Source organism: Gigantopelta aegis, chromosome 4 (genome assembly GCF_016097555.1).
Source record: "Gigantopelta aegis isolate Gae_Host chromosome 4, Gae_host_genome, whole genome shotgun sequence".
Taxonomy (NCBI): domain Eukaryota; kingdom Metazoa; phylum Mollusca; class Gastropoda; order Neomphalida; family Peltospiridae; genus Gigantopelta; species Gigantopelta aegis.
In genome coordinates, this window is record NC_054702.1 from 114,522,620 (window position 1) to 114,544,325 (window position 21,706).

Below are 21,706 nucleotides of genomic sequence, written 5' to 3' on the forward strand. Positions count from 1 at the left end.
ACTTTATGCTGAACTGAACCGATACATCAATTCCAATATGACTACTCGGTGTCAAGTTCACCTCAAATACATGTAGTAAAGAATCAAATGATAGGTGATTAATTTTGCTGCTGCTAGACAAAGTCCTAGACAGCAACAACTAGTACAAAAGTGTGTTACCTGATTTGATGAATATTTAAATTGTATTTATACAATATCAAGGTAATTATATACTTTTCAGTGATGCTGTCCGTGGCTTCCTACATTTCATAACCAGTGTTGCTGTTTTTTGTGCTAGTGTGTTGTTAAACATTCAGTTATTAATTTCTATGTTTCACTTTTGCCTCACAACATCAGTTATTTTTGTTTTCACATGTAAATCCCTATATTTCTACAAATGGTTTAACATGCTCATGCGACCAAACCATTTTACACATGATGGGTTTTTCCCTTTTTTTTAAATTTACATTGTACTTTATTTGCCATTTGGTATGTACTTTTATAATTTGAGATAGTGTTCAGTAAGAAAGAAAGAAATGTTTTATTTAATGACGCACTCAACACATTTTATTTACGGTTATATGGCGTCGGACATATGGTTAAGGACCACTTCATGGGCTACTCTTTTCGATTAGCAGCAAGGGATCTTTTATATGCACCATCCCACACACAGGGTAGTACATACCACAGCCTTTGATATACCAGTCGTGGTGTACTGGCTGGAATGAGAAATAGCCCACTGAGCCCACCAACGGGAATCGATCCCACACCGACTGCGTATCGAGTGAGTGCTGTACCACTGGGCTCCATCCCGCCCCCTAGTGTTCAGTAGGTTTTACTTGTTAGATCTACTAAAGACACCAACCAAAGTTAATATATAATCATATATAATACATTGTTTACAACATTTATACATTTTGCTACTTGTAAATCAGATCTAATGGTTTATATCTGCATAACAGGTACTGGGTAAGCTTTTTTGGTAACTGAACAATACATGTATTTCTGTTTTCAAACATCACTATTTTTATGATAAACCATTGTACTGTACATTCATTTGAAAACAGTATTATTTTGCCCACTCTCACTTGACAAATAAAACAAGTTATAAACTCATTCATAATTAGTTCATACATCATTCGCACATGGATACTAATTCAGACATCACTGTACAAGGGGTTTTTTTTCCAAGCCATTGGTGAAAACACCATATGTGTTATAATGCACATGTGTTATTAATTTAAAGACATATTACTGGCTGGTCCAAAGTAAAGATGCAGTCACCACAGCCTTACCATATAATGAAATAAACACTATCAAAATTGATTGCGTTTTGATATTTAAGTTAACGTGAAACTGATTCCTCTGTGACACACTAGTACCAGGAACACATTTTAGTTGTAAAATACATTTAAATTTGTTATAAACCTTGGTTTATTTAGGGTTTTTTTTGCTGTTGTTGTTGTTTTTTGAAGATGTATCACGAAATAGAATACTACATTCGTGTTCTTTACACACCATTTATATTACAACATGTTTAAAAATAGTTCTAACTTGCTTTCACTAATTAGATACATTTTAAAACAATTGATTTAAAGAAAAATGGTATCCAATGGCCACTCATGCAATATTCTCTATATAATAATCCTGTAATAAGAATTGTTCTACTTGTAAAGACCCCACTGTCAGAGTGTTAATCGTACTGAACACTGAAGAGGATAAACCAGGTAAGACAGGTATACTCAAAGCTGTGCTGGCGACACAGGAATGTCAGAAAAGTAGTAACACACATCGAAACAATAAACCTGTGGTTATCTGTCAAACACCAATATAAAGCTTGCCTGTATTTTATATGCTATCAAATATTACCTTATTATAAATTTGAAATTTGTTTTACGTTCAATTTACAATAATAAATACTTTTATAAAGACATGTTTAGATTAATTTGCGACTTACTGCTGTAATGTTAATGGCACCATTTCAAATAACCATTTCAAAATTGAACTGTACTATTTTAAAAAGTTTTTCAATCAAATTTAATGATTTTTCATGATAACCATTTTAAAATTAAATTGTATTATTTCAAAGCTTATTTCAACCAAACTGACTGATTTTTAATGATAAACATTTCAAAATTAAATTATATTACTTTCAAAGGTTTTGTCAACCAAATTTGATGAATTTAATGACATGTAGAAATACTGCTGACCATGATGACACATTGATTTTCATACTTATGTATAATTAATGTTCAAGCACGCTCTTTTGGGCGTACAACTCAGCTGAGGTAATTACTCATTAGCTTAAGAAATCATTTACTTGCACTTTACCAGACTTCACATTGCACAACCTTCGCTAGTGAAGCTCCTATACAGCAGATAGAACTGAACTAACCAAATTATACATTAGGTCAAGCTGACCCAGCTATTTATCATTATACAGGCAAGCTAAGGAAGAACTGTTGGGTACCAGTTTTGTAAAGATAAAATTGTGCCTAAATGAAAGAGTTGGGAACTTGTCAAGTCAAAGAATTGGATTAAACCTACAGACTCTAACATATATGAGGTAAGACTTAGAGTGCATAGTTATAGAAGAAAAACAGTAAGGTAAACGTCAGTTTGTCCAGATGATTCCACATTAGCATGTAGCAAGCAGTTAACATGGCTGTTATTTGTCTTGTACTACACAAATGTTTTTAAGTTTGTTCTATCTTTGTACAGTGATAACATTAATATTCAGGTAATTAATTAATATAGTAATATGGTTAAATAAAAATAAAATAATATGACATTTTAATCTTTTAAGATACGTAACAAATGTTTCAAATATGATAAATTCAAAGCTACACCTGTTTGCCAAACTATAAACAAAATCAATTCAATCCATTGTCAAGACTTTTTTAAATGTATATTTGACCTTTGATCTTACAACATCCAAAAGTTTTATAGTTTAATTTTCATATATGATTAGGCATCCAGACAGATGGATGACAAAATCATACTTTTAAAAAGTGAAATTAATATAAATTTACATATTATTATGGTTTAAGCTGGATGCCAAAAATGAATAGCAATTTGACAAATTTCATCAGAAAATCTTTAGCCATTTAGCAAAGCAGAATTATCTGTTTAAATAGCTGTACTCATACAAACAACATATGGTTTTCAAATTAGCTTTTTAATGAATTGGTAAGGACATATATTGGCCAAATTCAACGTAATTTAAATAACATTTATACATGAACAAGTTAAATACTTTTATGATCTAGCCTTCGGTTTGTATCATACACATATAATACAGGTACTTGTACAACCAAACAATACCCATCAGGCCCGTAGGAACATCAGGAGTGGGGGGGGGTGGGGGCGGGGGGGCGCACAATCTCTAGTAGAGGCGAGACAGTCTCTAGTTAAGGGACATAACCTAAATTGTTATCTTTATTTATACAGAGTAGGACAAAAACTATTATTTGTCTCTGAGTGGGGAGGACACACCTTCCAGCCCCTTGGTTCCTATGGGCCTGCCCGTTTAAAGTGGTTTGTACTTTGCTTATCGCGGATCAGCTAACAGAGGTTTGTTATATTAATGGTAGTGCATTATATGCATGGATGACATAGCAATTGATATTTCCATAAAGACCAAATTACCCTAATGTATCACTAACTTGATTTTAAGAGCAAAGAATTGCCTGGTTTAGTATGGTTCATTAGGCACCACTAGGCACATGTTCAGCCCCAGTGGTCATGTGTAGTAGTAAACAGTACAACTGATTTATTTTCAGTGCAGTTGCTCATTTATTATGAAGGATGAAAGACAGTAAAAGCATATAAATTATGCAGAAAATATTTCATACCATCACATGAATCTGAAAGTAAGAAAACAAATAAAAGAACAAAACTTCTTAATGTGTTAGGCTAACTAATGTATTTCCATCAGAGCAAGGATCATTGTATTATTGGCAGCAATAATCATAACGCTTGACTTAGCAGGCTTTTAGTGTGAGTTGTCAGTGAAAGTTGTTACATTAACAAATCCACAGTTTATATCTAGGAGTTATATTTTTAGTTACACTTACATAAGATTAATTTATCATAATTTATTACAAGTAAATAGGTATGGATTATAGTAATTCAAACTTATTTTAATTTGTAAATTTAGTAAATGGGTTTGCATTGTGGTTATACACAATTATTTTAGTTTAGAAAATATGCCAGGTTTTTTTTACTCAAAACAAATTTAATTAATAACTGCTTAATGATATATGATTAGTCTTGTTTTAATAAAAACAGAAAGGATTTTTAAAAATGAATAAATAATTAACATATTTTTAAAAGCTAATTATTCTTTTAATCCAGCCAACCTACAATTTTAAGTTAAAATGTAAGTTTATAATCACATTAGAAACAAAAATAAGAAATTAAGAAATTGCAGTTTAAAAAAACGTGTGAGCTAGAGTGATTTGTTTTATGAGCTACTTTATATGTGTAAAGATGGCCTGATGAAGACAATTGTAAGCATTGTTTTCTTACTGTCTACAGAATAATTGTCAGAGATACTCTATGATAGCTAACAAGGTTCACACTTTGAAATGCAACTACTTGCTGGTACACAGAGATGCAGATGAAGAAGAGATTACGAAGCTGTACAATATAAACATGAATGCTGCCCTGACTTTATTACCATTAGGAAGAAATTTATGAGGAAGATTGTAATAATCCTCACTTTGTTCCTGAGATAGTTCTGAAATGTAATGCAGCAAAATAAAATCATCTTAAATGTGACTGTAACAAGAAACAAAGTTGTTCCTGGTCGAGTGCTATAGAAATATATCTGTGCAGTTTACATCTTTATTCATGATCTCTTTACTAAATGTATTTATTTATTAGTCCATCACTGGCATTACGATTTATACAACTATGTGAGAACAAGCCAACTGGATTACATTTGTATTCAAATATGGTTTAATATTTCTATTAACTATTTTGTCTTGCTTATGCATTTAAAAAATGTTTTATTCCTTCCTTATTGACAAAATTGACAAAACAGTTTTCACTATTTCCAGCTAGAAAAAAGGATGATATTAACAGTATAATTATTAGCGATTATATTGCGAAAGGACTCACTTTTATCTAAAAACTGGTATCTGCCTTGAAAGCCTGTGTAGTTGCCAGGATACCCGTCAGCATGAAGCTCCAGAATGAGGCTGCGACTGGCGGAGTAATATTTTTTGCCGTACTTGCGGCCAATCATCGTTATGTTGCCACACAACTCCAAGTCATATCTATTATGTTCATTCACCTCAGGCCGGTCGAGGTTTAAAAATAATCTCAAGAAATCTGTACAAACACTGAAAGAAAGAAAAAGAATCATTTAAAGTAACTATTTTCTGGCACAAATTTCTGGAGTAGAATAAAGAAAGAAAGAAAGTAAGAAAGAAATGTTTTATTTAATGAAGCACTCAACACATTTTATTTATGGTTATATGGTGTCAAACATATGGTTAAGGACCACACAGATATTGATAAGAGGAAACCTGCTGTCGCCACTTCATGGGCTACTCTTTTCAATTAGCTGGAACAAGAAATAGCCCAATGGGCTCACCGACAGGGATCGATCCTAGACCACCCACGCATCAAGCGAGTGCTTTACCAATGGGCTACGTCCCACCCTGGAGTAGAATAACTACCAATAGAAAAAGGTTTTAGTTAGTCAGGTCCTCTTACCTGGCATGTTTAGATCTTAAGGTGAGGTGCATGTATAAATTACCAATAGAACAAGGTTTTAGTTAGTCAGGTCCTCTTACCTGGCATGTTTAGATCTTAAGGTGAGGTGCATGTATAAACTACCAATAGAAAAAGGTTTTAGTTAGTCAGGTCCTCTTACCTGGCATGTTTAGATCTTAAGGTGAGGTGCATGTATAAATTACCAATAGAACAAGGTTTTAGTTAGTCAGGTCCTCTTACCTGGCATGTTTAGATCTTAAGGTGAGGTGCATGTATAAACTACCAATAGAAAAAGGTTTTAGTTAGTCAGGTCCTCTTACCTGGCATGTTTAGATCTTAAGGTGAGGTGCATGTATAAACTACCAATAGAAAAAGGTTTTAGTTAGTCAGGTCCTCTTACTTGGCATGTTTAGATCTTAAGGCGAGGTGCATGTATAAATTATGTTCTTATTGCAGCCCATCAGGAACAAAGCTATCTTAGTGTATGCAGTGCCGAGTTATGACATCACTATCTTCAGCACAAAAGTACTTATGACATCACCACACATTTATTTTCATGATTTTAAACAAAACTACCAGTAGTACACTTCAAATTAAGGTTTATAACTTTATTATAAACCATTTTGAAGCATAAACAGGTAGTAAATGTTTTGTTTTAAAATGATAAACAATATGTTTATGTATTTGATGTTTGTATAAAATGTTCTAATTTTTTCATTTTCATGGTAGAAAAATAATATTTTGGTATATGTTCTGATACGTGGTACCTAAACTGATGTCAGGTACTCAGTAAGTCTTGTTCCTGGTGAACTATAGCCCTATCAGTATGTATGAAATATCACCAATTTAAAGTAGATTTCTCATCCATCATTGGTCTGGTAGTTCTTATTATCCCCTCAGAAGTTACAGGAAATACCACCACTGTAAGTATTGACTCGATCACCTCCTGAATCTTCGCACATCTGGTAGTCTACACTCAAGGGCTCTTCTAACTCAGCCAGATACATTGTGGCTTTCAGAGTCCAGAATATCTCAGAGTCAAGAAATTGTGCCATCACATAATTATACACAGACAACAATTACAAATGTATGTTTATCTCACACCACTGATACATCAAGCTTCTTGATTCGAGACATCGTTTGTATTACAGAGGTATTTTGCTAACTACTACTGGTATATACATATTGATATTTCCTTCGCTGGAGCTCCAACCATGCATGTAGGCATCTTTTCTCAACTGAAGTTAAGCATATATAGAAAAGCTATATTAATGGCCATTAGATGTAGATTCTCATTTATTTGACAAAAGTTGTTATAAAACGTACCTAATTAGTGCAATCAAGTTAGATACATGTTTAAACAATGAGTTGTGAGATAGATTGTATCTATATTTCATATATTAATGGTAATTTGTTGACGAACTATTTATTTTGTTGTTATTCAAATTAAAACTGAATAATATATAATAAATAGCATTTTCATTATAGCAGAGACATTTTGTTTTCAAAATCTTGATTAGTGTTATTTCTAGTCAATTAAAAATTTATTAGCAATTACTATTTAATGTTTTAAAGTAATATATTAAACTGTGCTCCATTCACAGAAAAGACCGGCCTCTGTGGTGCAGTGGTTAAGTCTTCAGACTTGTAGGTTGTGGGTTCACATCCTAGTATCAGCTCTCATCCAGACAGTTTTAACAGGATAATGGGGAGGTGTAAGGCCTTACCATTACGGGAGCTAGCAGTCTGTCTCCACATCACTCCCCCCAGATTAGTTTACTAAAGCAATTTACCCCCTCCCCACAGCATGTGAAATAAAAGGATTAAATAGCAATGCTTAATATAATAATATCTTAAATGGCTCTCCATAATCTAAGTTACAGCAGCAATTAATCGTTACCCTCAGTCTGTTTCACTTCAAGGTCTAGAAAGTGACTTCTCTCTCACTAACCACTAACAAGTAGCCATTAAGCCATATCAACAGATAGCTGAGATATGTTTTCAGGACAGCATCCTTGAACCGTAATGAATATGAATGTAAAAATAATTTATATAATTAAAAGCAATCTTAGCTAAGATCAGAAAATCAAAAATAACTGTTAAACTTTCTCACTACAATTTAATGATAAAACCCCAGACAGTGATATTAAAACCATCCATGAAGAAACCTTATTTTGAGGTTCATTTTCCACTTGTGATCATACATATAAATATAATTACAAATGGATGCTTGTTTTACACAACACACTTAGCAGCTTCAGAGTGAACAAAGATCTATCAACTAAGTAAACAGCAGTCAATCAAGGACCTCAGAGAACATATTAGAATGTATTTTCTCGTCTCCACCTTCAGAACAAGCGGATAGCCCAGAAATGCCTTTTGCTGCCCAAGGGAGATAATTAATCTTTGAAGTCTCAAGTCCCATCTGCAGCAAGGCTTAATTGGCATGTTAGTGTCACGAGCGGAATTGCAGGATCAACATTTGGGAAGTCCGTTTAAGCCATAATGTCTAGGTGCAAATTCTTGGGGAAATGAATGATGAAATGGGAGTTTTAGCATGAGATGCCACCAAGAGATCGAACTTGGTAACAGTCGAGTCGTGTTATGCTGGTGTGTGGCACTGTTCTGGTTCCAAGACATGCAGGTTTGATAGTCTGTGCCATACAACTGTCTCCAGTCACTGTGATCATATTCATAAGAGAATTTTTTTTTTTTTTTTAATAAATTGATTTATTGATTGATTAGAGATGACACAAAAACCAACATCACCTTCTGAATGTGGTTTTCAGTTGGTTGGGCCTTGCATCTCTGTACACAATAGTGCAGGGTGTTAACCATCCTTCGAAGTAGGTGGCTGGGAAAAGTAGGTGACTATATCCACTCAGCACAGGTTGAGAGCACTCCCTAAAATTAGTAGTCACATGACCCCTCGACAGTGTTGTATTTTTCACAGAATATATTCCGACATAGAAATGGTATTGAACTGCAATTAATTAATGGTGGTGTGTAACCAAATGTAGGAAACTGTTTGAGAAAAGTAGATAGCTGTATCTACTGAACACAATTACATGTAAGTATTGTCTCTTATTTCTTTTATCGGGGTATGAACAAAAAAAATCATCTGCAAACATAAGTTTGCGGATGATTTTTTTTGGTTCATACCAAGATGAACGTAAAAGAAATAACAGACACTACTTATAATTAAATTTGAATCATACAGGCTAATAATAACACTAAAACGTCATACTTTATTTTGAATTATTTTTTATTCAGAAACAATAATGCTCAATAAGACAACTTGCCCATATAAAATGATAACATCAGATATGACATTCCCTGACAACGTAATGTTTACGTTCATCGAGAAATGAACAAACTCCCATTGCTACGTCTGGACCAATGGGATAACGTTACGTTGTAATGAATGTAACAAAAATTTAATTATTGAGGGGTATACTGATAACAGAGAGTTCATTATCTTAGAAAGTAGGAAACTGAGAAAAATGCATGGCTATCTACTGAGATTTTGAAAAATAAAAAGAGGCAATTATAAATAACGACATTAATCCCCCTGGATACAGAATGGTTAGGAAACACACCAGGATTACCTGCATGTGTTATTTTATTGATCCGATCCCTGTAAGTGATCACATTAAGATATTTTAATATTAAATCAACCCTGCTGTGAATAAAATAACTTTCCTGGCCACTTCTCTCGAACAATTATGTGCTTCCTTTGATGTTGTTTTCTAACTTAATGCATGATTTAATAGTTGTTGCTATGGCAATAATCTGTAGTTATTAAGTAAATTACAAAAAGACTACACACTGATGTATAAGCAGTGCGGACAACTGAAATAACTCCGTAGGCCCACAATTTCCAAATGGTAGAGCACTCGCTTCAGATCATATTACTGACTGCCCTTAACAGACCCAACATTTTCCTCATCCCAACCAGTATTCCACTACTGGCCTCAATGGTGTAGCTTAAGGCTGGTAGGTACTAGGTTCACATCCTGCTACTGGCTCCAACTTAGACAGAGTTTAACAACTCAATAGGCCACTACACTGACTGCTCTCTTACTAACGACTAACGACTAACCCACTGTCCTAGTTAGACAGCTCAGATAGCTGAGGTGCACATCCAGTACAGCATGCTTGAACCTTAATTGAATATATGCATGAAAAACAACTAGAGTGAGCTTATGTTGTGTCAATGGATTTAAAAGTTTGTGTTGTTTAATGACACCACTAGAGCACATTGATTCATTAATTATCAGCTATTGCACAAACATTTTGTAATTTTGACCTGTAGTCTTAGTGAGGAAATCCGGTAATTTTTTTTATTAATAACAAGGCATCTATATTTCTCATTCCAGCCAGCGCATCAACGGCTGTGGTATGTGCTATCCTGTCTGTGGGATGGTGCATATAACAGCTAGCCCAATGGGCCCACCAATGGGCATCGATCCTAGACCAACTGCACATCAAGTCAGTGCTATACCACTGGACTAAGTCCCGCCCTGTCAGTGGATTTCCTCTCTATCTAGACCAACTGCACATCAAGTGAGTGCTATACCACTGGACTAAGTCCCGCCCTGTCAGTGGATTTCCTCTCTATCTAGACCAACTGCACATCAAGTGAGTGCTATACCACTGGACTAAGTCCCGCCCTGTCAGTGGATTTCCTCTCTATCTAGACCAACTGCACATCAAGTGAGTGCTATACCACTGGACTAAGTCCCGCCCTGTCAGTGGATTTCCTCTCTATCTAGACCAACTGCACATCAAGTGAGTGCTATACCACTGGACTAAGTCCTGCCCTGTCAGTGGATTTCCTCTCTATCTAGACCAACTGCACATCAAGTGAGTGCTATACCACTGGACTAAGTCCCGCCCTGTCAGTGGATTTCCTCTCTATCTAGACCAACTGCACATCAAGTGAGTGCTATACCACTGGACTAAGTCCCGCCCTGTCAGTGGATTTCCTCTCTATCTAGACCAACTGCACATCAAGTGAGTGCTATACCACTGGACTAAGTCCCGCCCTGTCAGTGGATTTCCTCTCTATCTAGACCAACTGCACATCAAGTGAGTGCTATACCACTGGACTAAGTCCCGCCCTGTCAGTGGATTTCCTCTCTATCTAGACCAACTGCACATCAAGTGAGTGCTATACCACTGGACTAAGTCCCGCCCTGTCAGTGGATTTCCTCTCTATCTAGACCAACTGTTGAAATCACCATGCTGTATTGCCTCTATAATTATGACCACATTTCACTTCAGTGTTAAATACTAAATAGCTGTAGTTTAAAATGTGCTGAGATGTTGTTATGTAAATATTCATTTCCTTTCAATGTTTGATGCTTAGCATGTGTAATCTAAATCATCAGCAGACACAGTTATGGCAGTTATGGCAGTTATGGCAGTAAGATATTTGACCTTGTTGACAATGAAAACAGATTATTAAAACTGCAGTGGGTTTGGGGGGTGTCTGCTTTGTTGTTGTTGCTTTGGTGGGTTTTTTTTGTACATATATTAATAAACTAACTTAAATTATCCATACCTAATATGTGATACTGGAGTTTATTAAGTTGTAGTTTGTGTTTCACAGTAATAAATAATGTCAAGTGGTGGGGTTAAAACTAGATTTTATCAAGTTGTACGGTAGTTTGTGTTTCACATTAATAAATAATGTCAAGTGGTGGGGTTAAAACTAGATTTGATCAAGTTGTACGGTAGTTTGTGTTTCACAGTAATAAATAATGTCAAGTGGTGGGGTTAAAACTAGATTTTATCAAGTTGTACGGTAGTTTGTGTTTCACATTAATAAATAATGTCAAGTGGTGGGGTTAAAACTAGATTTGATCAAGTTGTACGGTAGTTTGTGTTTCAAATTAATAAATAATGTCAAGTGGTGGGGTTAAAACTAGATTTGATCAAGTTGTACGGTAGTTTGTGTTTCACATTAATAAATAATGTCAAGTGGTGGGGTTAAAACTAGATTTGATCAAGTTGTACGGTAGTTTATGTTTCACATTAATAAATAATGTCAAGTGGTGGGGTTAAAACTAGATTTTATCAAGTTGTACGGTAGTTTGTGTTTCACATTAATAAATAATGTCAAGTGGTGGGGTTAAAACTAGATTTTATCAAGTTGTACGGTAGTTTGTGTTTCACATTAATAAATAATGTCAAGTGGTGGGGTTAAAACTAGATTTGATCAAGTTGTACGGTAGTTTGTGTTTCACATTAATAAATAATGTCAAGTGGTGGGGTTAAAACTAGATTTTATCAAGTTGTACGGTAGTTTGTGTTTCACATTAATAAATAATGTCAAGTGGTGGGGTTAAAACTAGATTTTATCAAGTTGTACGGTAGTTTGTGTTTCACATTAATAAATAATGTCAAGTGGTGGGGTTAAAACTAGATTTTATCAAGTTGTACGGTAGTTTATGTTTCACATAATTAATGAATGATGTAAAATGATGGTGCCATGATATTGGAGTTTATTAAGTTTAGTTTATGTTTCATATTAAGTAATAATGTTAAATATGATGGGGAGGTCATTATGGATGGGACAATTAATTCCCCCTCTCCCAATTCAATTTTCAATATTTGGTCCACTGTTCGATTTATTTAAAATCCTTTCCACAAGCATCATACATACATTTAACAAACTATATTTTAAGAGCAATAAACTTTATGTTTTATACAATGTAGTCACTTGTAAAATAATTCTAAATAAATGTATCATAATAGGAAAAACTAAATGACAAAACTATGTCTCGACTAGAAAAAAACAATCCAAAAACATTTAACCATGTTCTGATAGCATGTTGGATCTGGGACATCCTATGAAAACATGGCACGTGCCACAGAATCAAACCCTATGATTGGTTGAAACACTTTACCACATCAAGATTCCCAGAAAAGTGCATGCTATGAAGATGCATCGAACCATGGGCTTACAAACACACTGAATCGTCACACCCTAGAGGTGATACTGAGGTTTTAATGTTGACAACTTACAAAGGTAGCTTTGAAAGAGACATGATGATTTAAAAAATAAATTCTGGGTTAAATTAGAAAAGTAAATAAATGTATCTCCACTGGGAAATGACGTGAATGACAACATTTCCAGCCTGCTGTCAAAAACGTTGCCATGACACTGTGGTATAAAAAGCTGACTTCCAGGAGTGACGGCACCTGATTGTAGTTGAATAAGACTGGAACATACTTGCAGCAGATGGTATTTCCCAAGACAGAACTGGTCAGACAAATTCACACTTGCAATGCCAGGAAGCATTTTGGACTGAAAGTCTTCCATTGGCTGGCAATGATTAACTGAACACTTCCCCAATCTCCCAAGGATTGGCAGTCATCTACAATTTTGTTGGTGTATGTCCAATGCGATTACCTATTCCAGTGGGAAATAACACTTCTTGTGCTTAATCGTTTTCTCCAAGTGGGTTATTGCCGACACAGCTCCTCGGACTGCAGGGAATCGCTTTGCCATCACTTATAACACCCTGACACACAGGACTAAGAACATATAGCGTCTAAGGAGAATACTACAGCAATGTTATTCAGATTAATTTTACCTCCTATAACGTCCATCTACACAGGAAATATCTACAGAAATAGCTCATAGATCAATGTGTCTGCTGTTTCTAATCACTTCATTTGGGAAGGGGGAGGGGGGGGGGGGGGTGTAGACACTTTGGAATATTAATGAAAATGTTCTTGCTGAAGTGAATGCCAGGCATAACATAAATGCCAGAAGAACACTTGTTGGAATTTGAGATGCTTCTAGGTAAATCATCAGGTCTGAAAAAAGTCTATTTGACCTGGCAAGACCTGCCCATGTAGCATAATTTGGTCTTTTTGGTTTTCTTCTGATATGTGACCGACTGACCTTGACTTGTAATTTCAAGCATGTTCAGGAGGGGGGGGGGGGGTGTATCTACAATGTGGTGGACTGAGATTTAGACTGTGAACATCTGAGAGCATGTTCTTTTAGAAACGTTTGAAATTTAAATGTCCTGAAATGCAATTTCTTGCAGCCTGATGGAACACACTGGTAGAGCTGTACGAGGTAAAAGTAGAGCTGTAAGAGGTGAAAGTAGAGCTGTAAGAGGCAAAAGTAGAGCTGTAAGAGGCAAAAGTAGAGCTGTAAGAGGCAAAAGTAGAGCTGTAAGAGGCGAAAGTAGAGCTGTAAGAGGCGACAGTAGAGCTCTAAGAGGCGAAAGTAGAGCTGTAAGAGGTAAAAGCAGAGCTGTAAGAGGTAAAAGCAGAGCTGTAAGAGGTAAAAGTAGAGCTGTAAGAGGTGAAAGTAGAGCTGTAAGAGGCAAAAGTAGAGCTGTAAGAGGCAAAAGTAGAGCTGTAAGAGGCAAAAGTAGAGCTGTAAGAGGCGAAAGTAGAGCTGTAAGAGGCGAAAGTAGAGCTGTAAGAGGTGACAGTAGAGCTGTAAGAGGTGACAGTAGAGCTCTAAGAGGTGACAGTAGGTGACAGTAGAGCTCTAAGAGGTGACAGTAGAGCTCTAAGAGGTGAAAGTAGAGCTGTAAGAGGTGACAGTAGAGCTGTAAGAGGTGACAGTAGAGCTCTAACAGGTGACAGTAGAGCTCTAACAGGTGACAGTAGAGCTCTAAGAGGTCAAAGTAGAGCTGTAAGAGATAAAAGTAGAGCTGTAAGAGGTAAAAGTAGAGCTCTAAGAGGTAAAAGTAGAACCGTAAGAGGTAAAAGTAAAGCTCTAAGAGATAAAAGTAGAGCCGTAAGAGGTAAAAGTAGAGCTCTAAGAGGTAAAAGTAGAGCCGTAAGAGGTAAAAGTAGAGCCGTAAGAGGTAAAAGTAGAGCTGTAAGAGATAAAAGTAGAGCCGTAAGAGGTAAAAGTAGAGCTCTAAGAGATAAAAGTAGAGCCGTAAGAGGTAAAAGTAGAGCTCTAAGAGGTAAAAGTAGAGCCGTAAGAGGTAAAAGTAGAGCTCTAAGAGATAAAAGTAGAGCCGTAAGAGGTAAAAGTAGAGCTCTAAGAGGTAAAAGTAGAGCCGTAAGAGGTAAAAGTAGAGCTCTAAGAGATAAAAGTAGAGCCGTAAGAGGTAAAAGTAGAGCTCTAAGAGGTAAAAGTAGAGCCGTAAGAGGTAAAAGTAGAGCCGTAAGAGGTAAAAGTAGAGCTCTAAGAGGTAAAAGTAGAGCCGTAAGAGGTAAAAGTAGAGCCGTAAGAGGTGAAAGTAGAGCCGTAAGAGATAAAAGTAGAGCCGTAAGATGTAAAAGTAGAGCTGTAAGAGGTGACAGTAGAGCTCTAAGAGGTGACAGTAGAGCTCTAAGAGGTAAAAGTAGAGCTCTAAGAGGTGACAGTAGAGCTCTAAGAGGTGACAGTAGAGCTCTAAGAGGTGACAGTAGAGCTCTAAGAGGTAAAAGTAGAGCTCTAAGAGGTGACAGTAGAGCTCTAAGAGGTGACAGTAGAGCTCTAAGAGGTGACAGTAGAGCTGTAAGAGGTGAAAGTAGAGCTCTAAGAGGTGACAGTAGAGCTCTAAGAGGTGACAGTAGAGCTCTAAGAGGTAAAAGTAGAACTGTAAGAGGTAAAAGTAGAACTGTAAGATGTAAAAGTAGAGCTGTAAGATGTAAAAGTAGAGCTGTAAGATGTAAAAGTAGAGCTGTAAGATGTAAAAGTAGAGCTGTAAGATGTAAAAGTAGAGCTCTAAGAGGTAAAAGTAGAAATGTAAGAGGTAAAAGTAGAACTGTAAGATGTAAAAGTAAAGCTCTAAGAGATAAAGCCATCAAAGTGGGATGTAACTCGGTGGTGGATCCTGGAGTGGGACGTAGCCCAGTGGTAAAACACTCATTTCATGCAGTCAGTTTGGGATCAATCCCTGTTGGTGGGCCTGTTGGTGGGCCTATTGGGCTATTTCTTGTTCTAGCCAGTGCACCATGACTGGTATATATCAAAGGCTGTGATATGTGCTATTCTGTCTGTGGGATGATGCATATACAATATCTCTTGTTACTAATGGAAAAATGTAGCAGGTTTTCTCTTTAAGACCGGCCTTGGTGGCGTCATGGTAGGCCATCAGTCTACAGGCTGGTAGGTACTGGGTTCAGATCCCAGTCGAGGCATGGGATTTTTAATCCAGATACCGACTCCAAACCCTGAGTGAGTGCTCCGCAAGGCTCAATGGGTAGGTGTAAACCACTTGCCCCGACCAGTGATCCATAACTGGTTCAACAAAGGCCATGGTTTGTGCTATCCTGCCTGTGGGAAGCGCAAATAAAAGATCCCTTGCTGCTAATCAGAAGAGTAGCCCATGTAGTGGCAACAGCGGGTTTCCTCTCAAAATCTGTGTGGTCCTTAACCATATGTCTGATGCCATATAACCATAAATAAAATGTGTTGAGTGCGTCGTTAAATAAAACATTTTTTTTTTTTTTTCTCTTTAAGACTATTTGTCAAAATTACCAAATATTTTACATCCAATAACTGATGATTAATAAATCAATGTGCTCTAGTGGTGTCATTAAACAAAAACAATCTATAATCAGTGGTAGATTTAGAGTCATTTCCCATATCAATGAGTAGTATCACATTCCAGTTGGTCACATCCTGTAGGTTTCTTTTCTCATTCTGTAGACTATGTATTATTCAATACAAATAATATAACCACTCGTTGAACACAACTGATATAGCAGCACATTAAACAACGTTCTTAGGTCCTGTTAAATTGACATTCCTTCATTTTGACAATCACCTCCAGGTCATCAGTGATATGCAGAGTCATGCACACATTGATCTGCAGGTGTTGATGTTCTGGGACTACATCCGACATACATGTGGGTGTGGGATGTAATATTTGTGTTGTCTTGTGTCAGTACAGGCTGACATATTACACAGCCGTTAGTCGACTGCACATGACAGCTTGGAATGCTGACAGAAATGTAATTACCATACATATCAATATGAGTTTTATCTGGGGAAACTCATCAAGCACTCTTCAGCTAATCATTGATGGTCATGCTGGTCTGAGTATCATGTGACCATGTGGAAAGTGTGCTGCTCACACAACTAGCCTACGTAACACTTTACCTTTATCTTTAGCATGCTTTCATAAATGTAAGAAAAGAAATCATGATTCATAACAACAACAATGATGATGTTGATGATGTTTATGATGATGATGTTGATGATGATGATGATGATGACAATGACTATTATAATAATATTTATTTATAGAAGGTGACACATTCAGTACAAATAGATACCCATATGACCTTCTCTATGCTACATATTTTTGTCAGTAACGAATCAAGTTGAACGGTTCATAATGAGGACATAATACAGTACATACAGCTCTCTAACTGTAAAATACCTCTGTGAAATCTTCATACATTTAATGAGAGAGAAAATCTGCTGCTGCCACATGTCACGTTGCTCCTACCGAATAGCACAAGTGATTTTTAATATGCACTCCCGCCAACAGAACAGTGTGTACTATGGCCATGGGATGTAGAGTGGGATGGAGAAATAACCCTGATGGTTCCACCAATTATGACACATTGCAGTTAACACATGTGCTCTACCACTGGGGCATGTGCTCTACCACTGGGGCATGTGCTCTACCACCGAGGCATGTGCTCTACCACTGGGGCATGTTATCTACCACTGGAGTATGTGCTCTACCACTGGGGCATGTTATCTACCACTGGAGTATGTGCTCTACCACCGGAGTATGTTATCTACCACTGGGGCATGTGCTCTACCACCGAGTCATGTGCTCTACCACTGGGGCATGTGCTCTACCACCGAGTCATGTGCTCTACCACCGAGTCATGTGCTCTACCACTGGGGCATGTGCTCTACCACTGGGGCAGGTGCTCTACCACCGAGTCATGTTATCTACCACTGGGGCATGTGCTCTACCACCGAGTCATGTTATCTACCACTGGAGTATGTGCTCTACCACCGGGACATGTGCTCTACCACCGAGTCATGTTATCTACCACTGGAGTATGTGCTCTACCACCGGGACATGTGCTCTACCACCGGGACATGTTATCTACCACTGGGTCATGTGCTCTACCACCGAGACATGTTATCTACCACTGGGGCATGTGCTCTACCACCGGGGCATGTGCTCTACCATCAAGTCATGTGCTCTACCATCAAGTCATGTGCTCTACCACCGAGTCATGTTATCTACCACTGGAGTATGTGCTCTACCACCAAGTCATGTTATCTACCACTGGGTCATGTGCTCTACCACCGAGACATGTTATCTACCACTGGGGCATGTGCTCTACCACCGAGACATGTTATCTACCACTGGGTCATGTGCTCTACCACCGAGTCATGTTATCTACCACTGGAGTATGTGCTCTACCACCGAGTCATGTTATCTACCACTGGGTCATGTGCTCTACCACCGAGTCATGTGCTCTACCACTGGGGCATGTGCTCTACCACCGAGTCATGTTATCTACCACTGGAGTATGTGCTCTACCACTGGAGTATGTGCTCTACCACCGGGACATGTGCTCTACCACCAAGTCATGTTATCTACCACTGGAGTATGTGCTCTACCACCGGGACATGTGCTCTACCACCGAGTCATGTTATCTACCACTGGAGTATGTGCTCTACCACCGGGACATGTGCTCTACCACCAAGTCATGTTATCTACCACTGGAGTATGTGCTCTACCACTGGGGCATGTGCTCTACCACCGGGACATGTTATCTACCACTGGGTCATGTGCTCTACCACCGAGTCATGTTATCTACCACTGGAGTATGTGCTCTACCACCGAGTCATGTTATCTACCACTGGGTCATGTGCTCTACCACCGAGTCATGTGCTCTATCACTGGGGCATGTGCTCTACCACCGATGTGCTCTACCACTCATGTGCTCTACCACTGGGGCAGGGCTCTACCACCGAGTCATGTGCTCTACCACCGAGTCATGTGCTCTACCACCGGGACATGTGCTCTACCACATGTGGAGTCATGTTATCTACCACAGTATGTGCTCTACCACGGGACATGTGAGTCATGTTATCTACCACTGGAGTATGTGCTCTACCACCGGGACATGTGCTCTACCACCAAGTCATGTTATCTACCACTGGAGTATGTGCTCTACCACCGGGACATGTGCTCTACCACCAAGTCATGTTATCTACCACATGTGCTCTACCACCGAGTCATGTTATCTACCACTGGGTCATGTGCTCTACCACCGAGTCATGTGCTCTACCACTGGGGCATGTGCTCTACCACCGAGTCATGTTATCTACCACTGGAGTATGTGTCATGTTATCTCTACCACCGGGACATGTGCTCTACCACCAAGTCATGTTATCTACCACTGGAGTATGTGCTCTACCACCGGGACATGTGCTCTACCACCGAGTCATGTTATCTACCACTGGAGTATGTGCTCTACCACTGGGTCATGTGCTCTACCACTGGAGTATGTGCTCACCACTGGGGCAGTCATGTTATCTACCACTGGGTCATGTGCTCTACCACCGAGTCATGTTATCTACCACTGGAGTATGTGCTCTACCACCGAGTCATGTTATCTACCACTGGGTCATGTGCTCTACCACCGAGTCATGTGCTCTATCACTGGGGCATGTGCTCTACCACCGAGTCATGTGGTCTACCACCGAGTCATGTGCTCTACCACTGGGGCATGTGCTCTACCACTGGGGCAGGTGCTCTACCACCGAGTCATGTGGGGCATGCTCTACCACCGAGTCATGTGCTCTACCACCGGGTCATGTGCTCTACCACCGGGACATGTGCTCTACCACCGGGACATGTGCTCTACCACCGAGTCATGTTATCTACCACTGGAGTATGTGCTCTACCACCGGGACATGTGCTCTACCACCAAGTCATGTTATCTACCACTGGAGTATGTGCTCTACCACCGGGACATGTGCTCTACCACCAAGTCATGTTATCTACCACTGGAGTATGTGCTCTACCACCGGGACATGTGCTCTACCACCAAGTCATGTTATCTACCACTGGAGTATGTGCTCTACCACCGGGACATGTGCTCTAGTCCACCACTGGAGTATGTGTCATGTGCTCTAGTCATGTTATCTACCACTGGAGTATGTGCTCGCTCTACCACCAGAAAATGTGCTCTACCACCGAGTCATGTGCTCTACCACCGGGTCATGTGCTCTACCACCGAGTCATGTGCTCTACCACCGAGTCATGTGCTCTACCACCGGGGCATGTGCTCTACCACCGGGTCATGTGCTCTACCACCGAGTCATGTGCTCTACCACCGGGGCATGTGCTCTACCACCGAGTCATGTGCTCTACCACCGGGGCATGTGCTCTACCACCGAGTCATGTGCTCTTCCACCGAGTCATGTGCTCTTCCACCGAGTCATGTGCTCTTCCACTGGGGCATGTGCTCTACCACCGAGTCATGTGCTCTACCACCGGGGCATGTGCTCTACCACCGGGGCATGTGCTCTACCACCGGGGCATGTGCTCTACCACCGGGGCATGTGCTCTACCACCGGGTCATGTGCTCTACCACCGAGTCATGTGCTCTACCACTGAGCCATGTGCTCTATTACCGAGTCATTTTATCTACCACTGACGCATGTGCTCTATTACTGAGTCACGTTATCTACCACTGAGTCATGTACTCTGTCACTGAGTCATGTTATCTATCACTGAGGCATGTGCTCTATTACGGAGTCATGTTATCTACCACTGAGGCATGTGCTCTATTACTGACTCATGTTATCTACCACTGAGTCATGTGCTCTACCACTGAGGCATGTGCTCTATTACTGAGTCATGTTATCTACCATTGAGTCATGTTATCTACCACTGAGTCATGTGCTCTACCACTGAGGCATGTGCTCTATTACTGAGTCATGTTATCTACCATTGAGTCATGTTATCTACCACTGAGTCATGTGCTCTACCACTGAGGCATGTGCTCTATTACTGAGTCATGTTATCTATCACTAAGTCATGTTATCTACCACTGAGTCATCTGCTCTATACCACTGAGTCATGTTATGTACCACTGAATCATGTTATCTACCACTGAGGCATGTGCTCTACCACTGAGGCATGTGCTCTATTACTGAGTCATGTTATCTACCACTGAGGCATGTTATCTCCCACTGAGTCATGTGCTGTACTACTGAGTCATGTTATCTACCAATGAGTCATGTTACCTACCATTGAGGCATGTGCTCTATTACTGAGTCATGTTATCTACCACTGAGGCATGTGCTCTATACCACTGAGTCATGTTATCTACCACTGAGGCATGTGCTCTACTACTGAGTCATGTTATCTACCACTGAGTCATGTTATCTCCCACTGAGTCATGTGCTGTACTACTGAGTCATGTTATCTACCAATGAGTCATGTTACCTACCACTGGGTCATGTTACCTACTACTGAATCATGTTATCTACCACTGAGTCATGTTATCTACCACTGAGGCATGTGCTCTATCATCGAGTCATGTGCTCTACCACTGAGTCATGTTATCTACCACTGAATCATGTTATCTACCATTGAGGCATGTGCTCTACTACTGAGTCATGTGCTCTACTACTGAATCATGTTATCTACCACTGAGGCATGTGCTCTACCACTGAGTCATGTTATCTACCACTGAGGCATGTGCTCTATCAACGAGTCATGTTATCTACCACTGAATCATGTTATCTACCACTGAATCATGTTATCTACCACTGAGGCATGTTATCTACCACTGAGGCATGTTATCTACCACTGAGGCATGTTATCTACCACTGAGGCATGTTATCTACCACTGAGGCATGTTATCTACCACTGAGGCATGTGCTCTATTACTGAGTCATGTTATCTACCACTGAGGCATGTGCTCTACCACTGAGGCATGTTATCTACCACTGAGGCATGTTATCTACCACTGAGGCATGTTATCTACCACTGAGGCATGTGCTCTATTACTGAGTCATGTTATCTACCACTGA

The 21,706-nt window shown here is 38.9% G+C and overlaps 1 protein-coding gene across 1 annotated transcript in view; it reads right to left on the minus strand.

Annotated features, from left to right (window-relative positions):
• LOC121370190 (suppressor of lurcher protein 1-like) overlaps nucleotides 1-21,706 on the minus strand; it is a 129,985-nt gene that overhangs the window by 93,715 nt on the left and 14,564 nt on the right. The window contains exon 3 of the mRNA XM_041495306.1: nucleotides 5,104-5,327. Coding sequence (XP_041351240.1) covers nucleotides 5,104-5,327 — 224 coding nt within the window. The remainder of the gene's footprint in view (nucleotides 1-5,103; nucleotides 5,328-21,706) is intronic.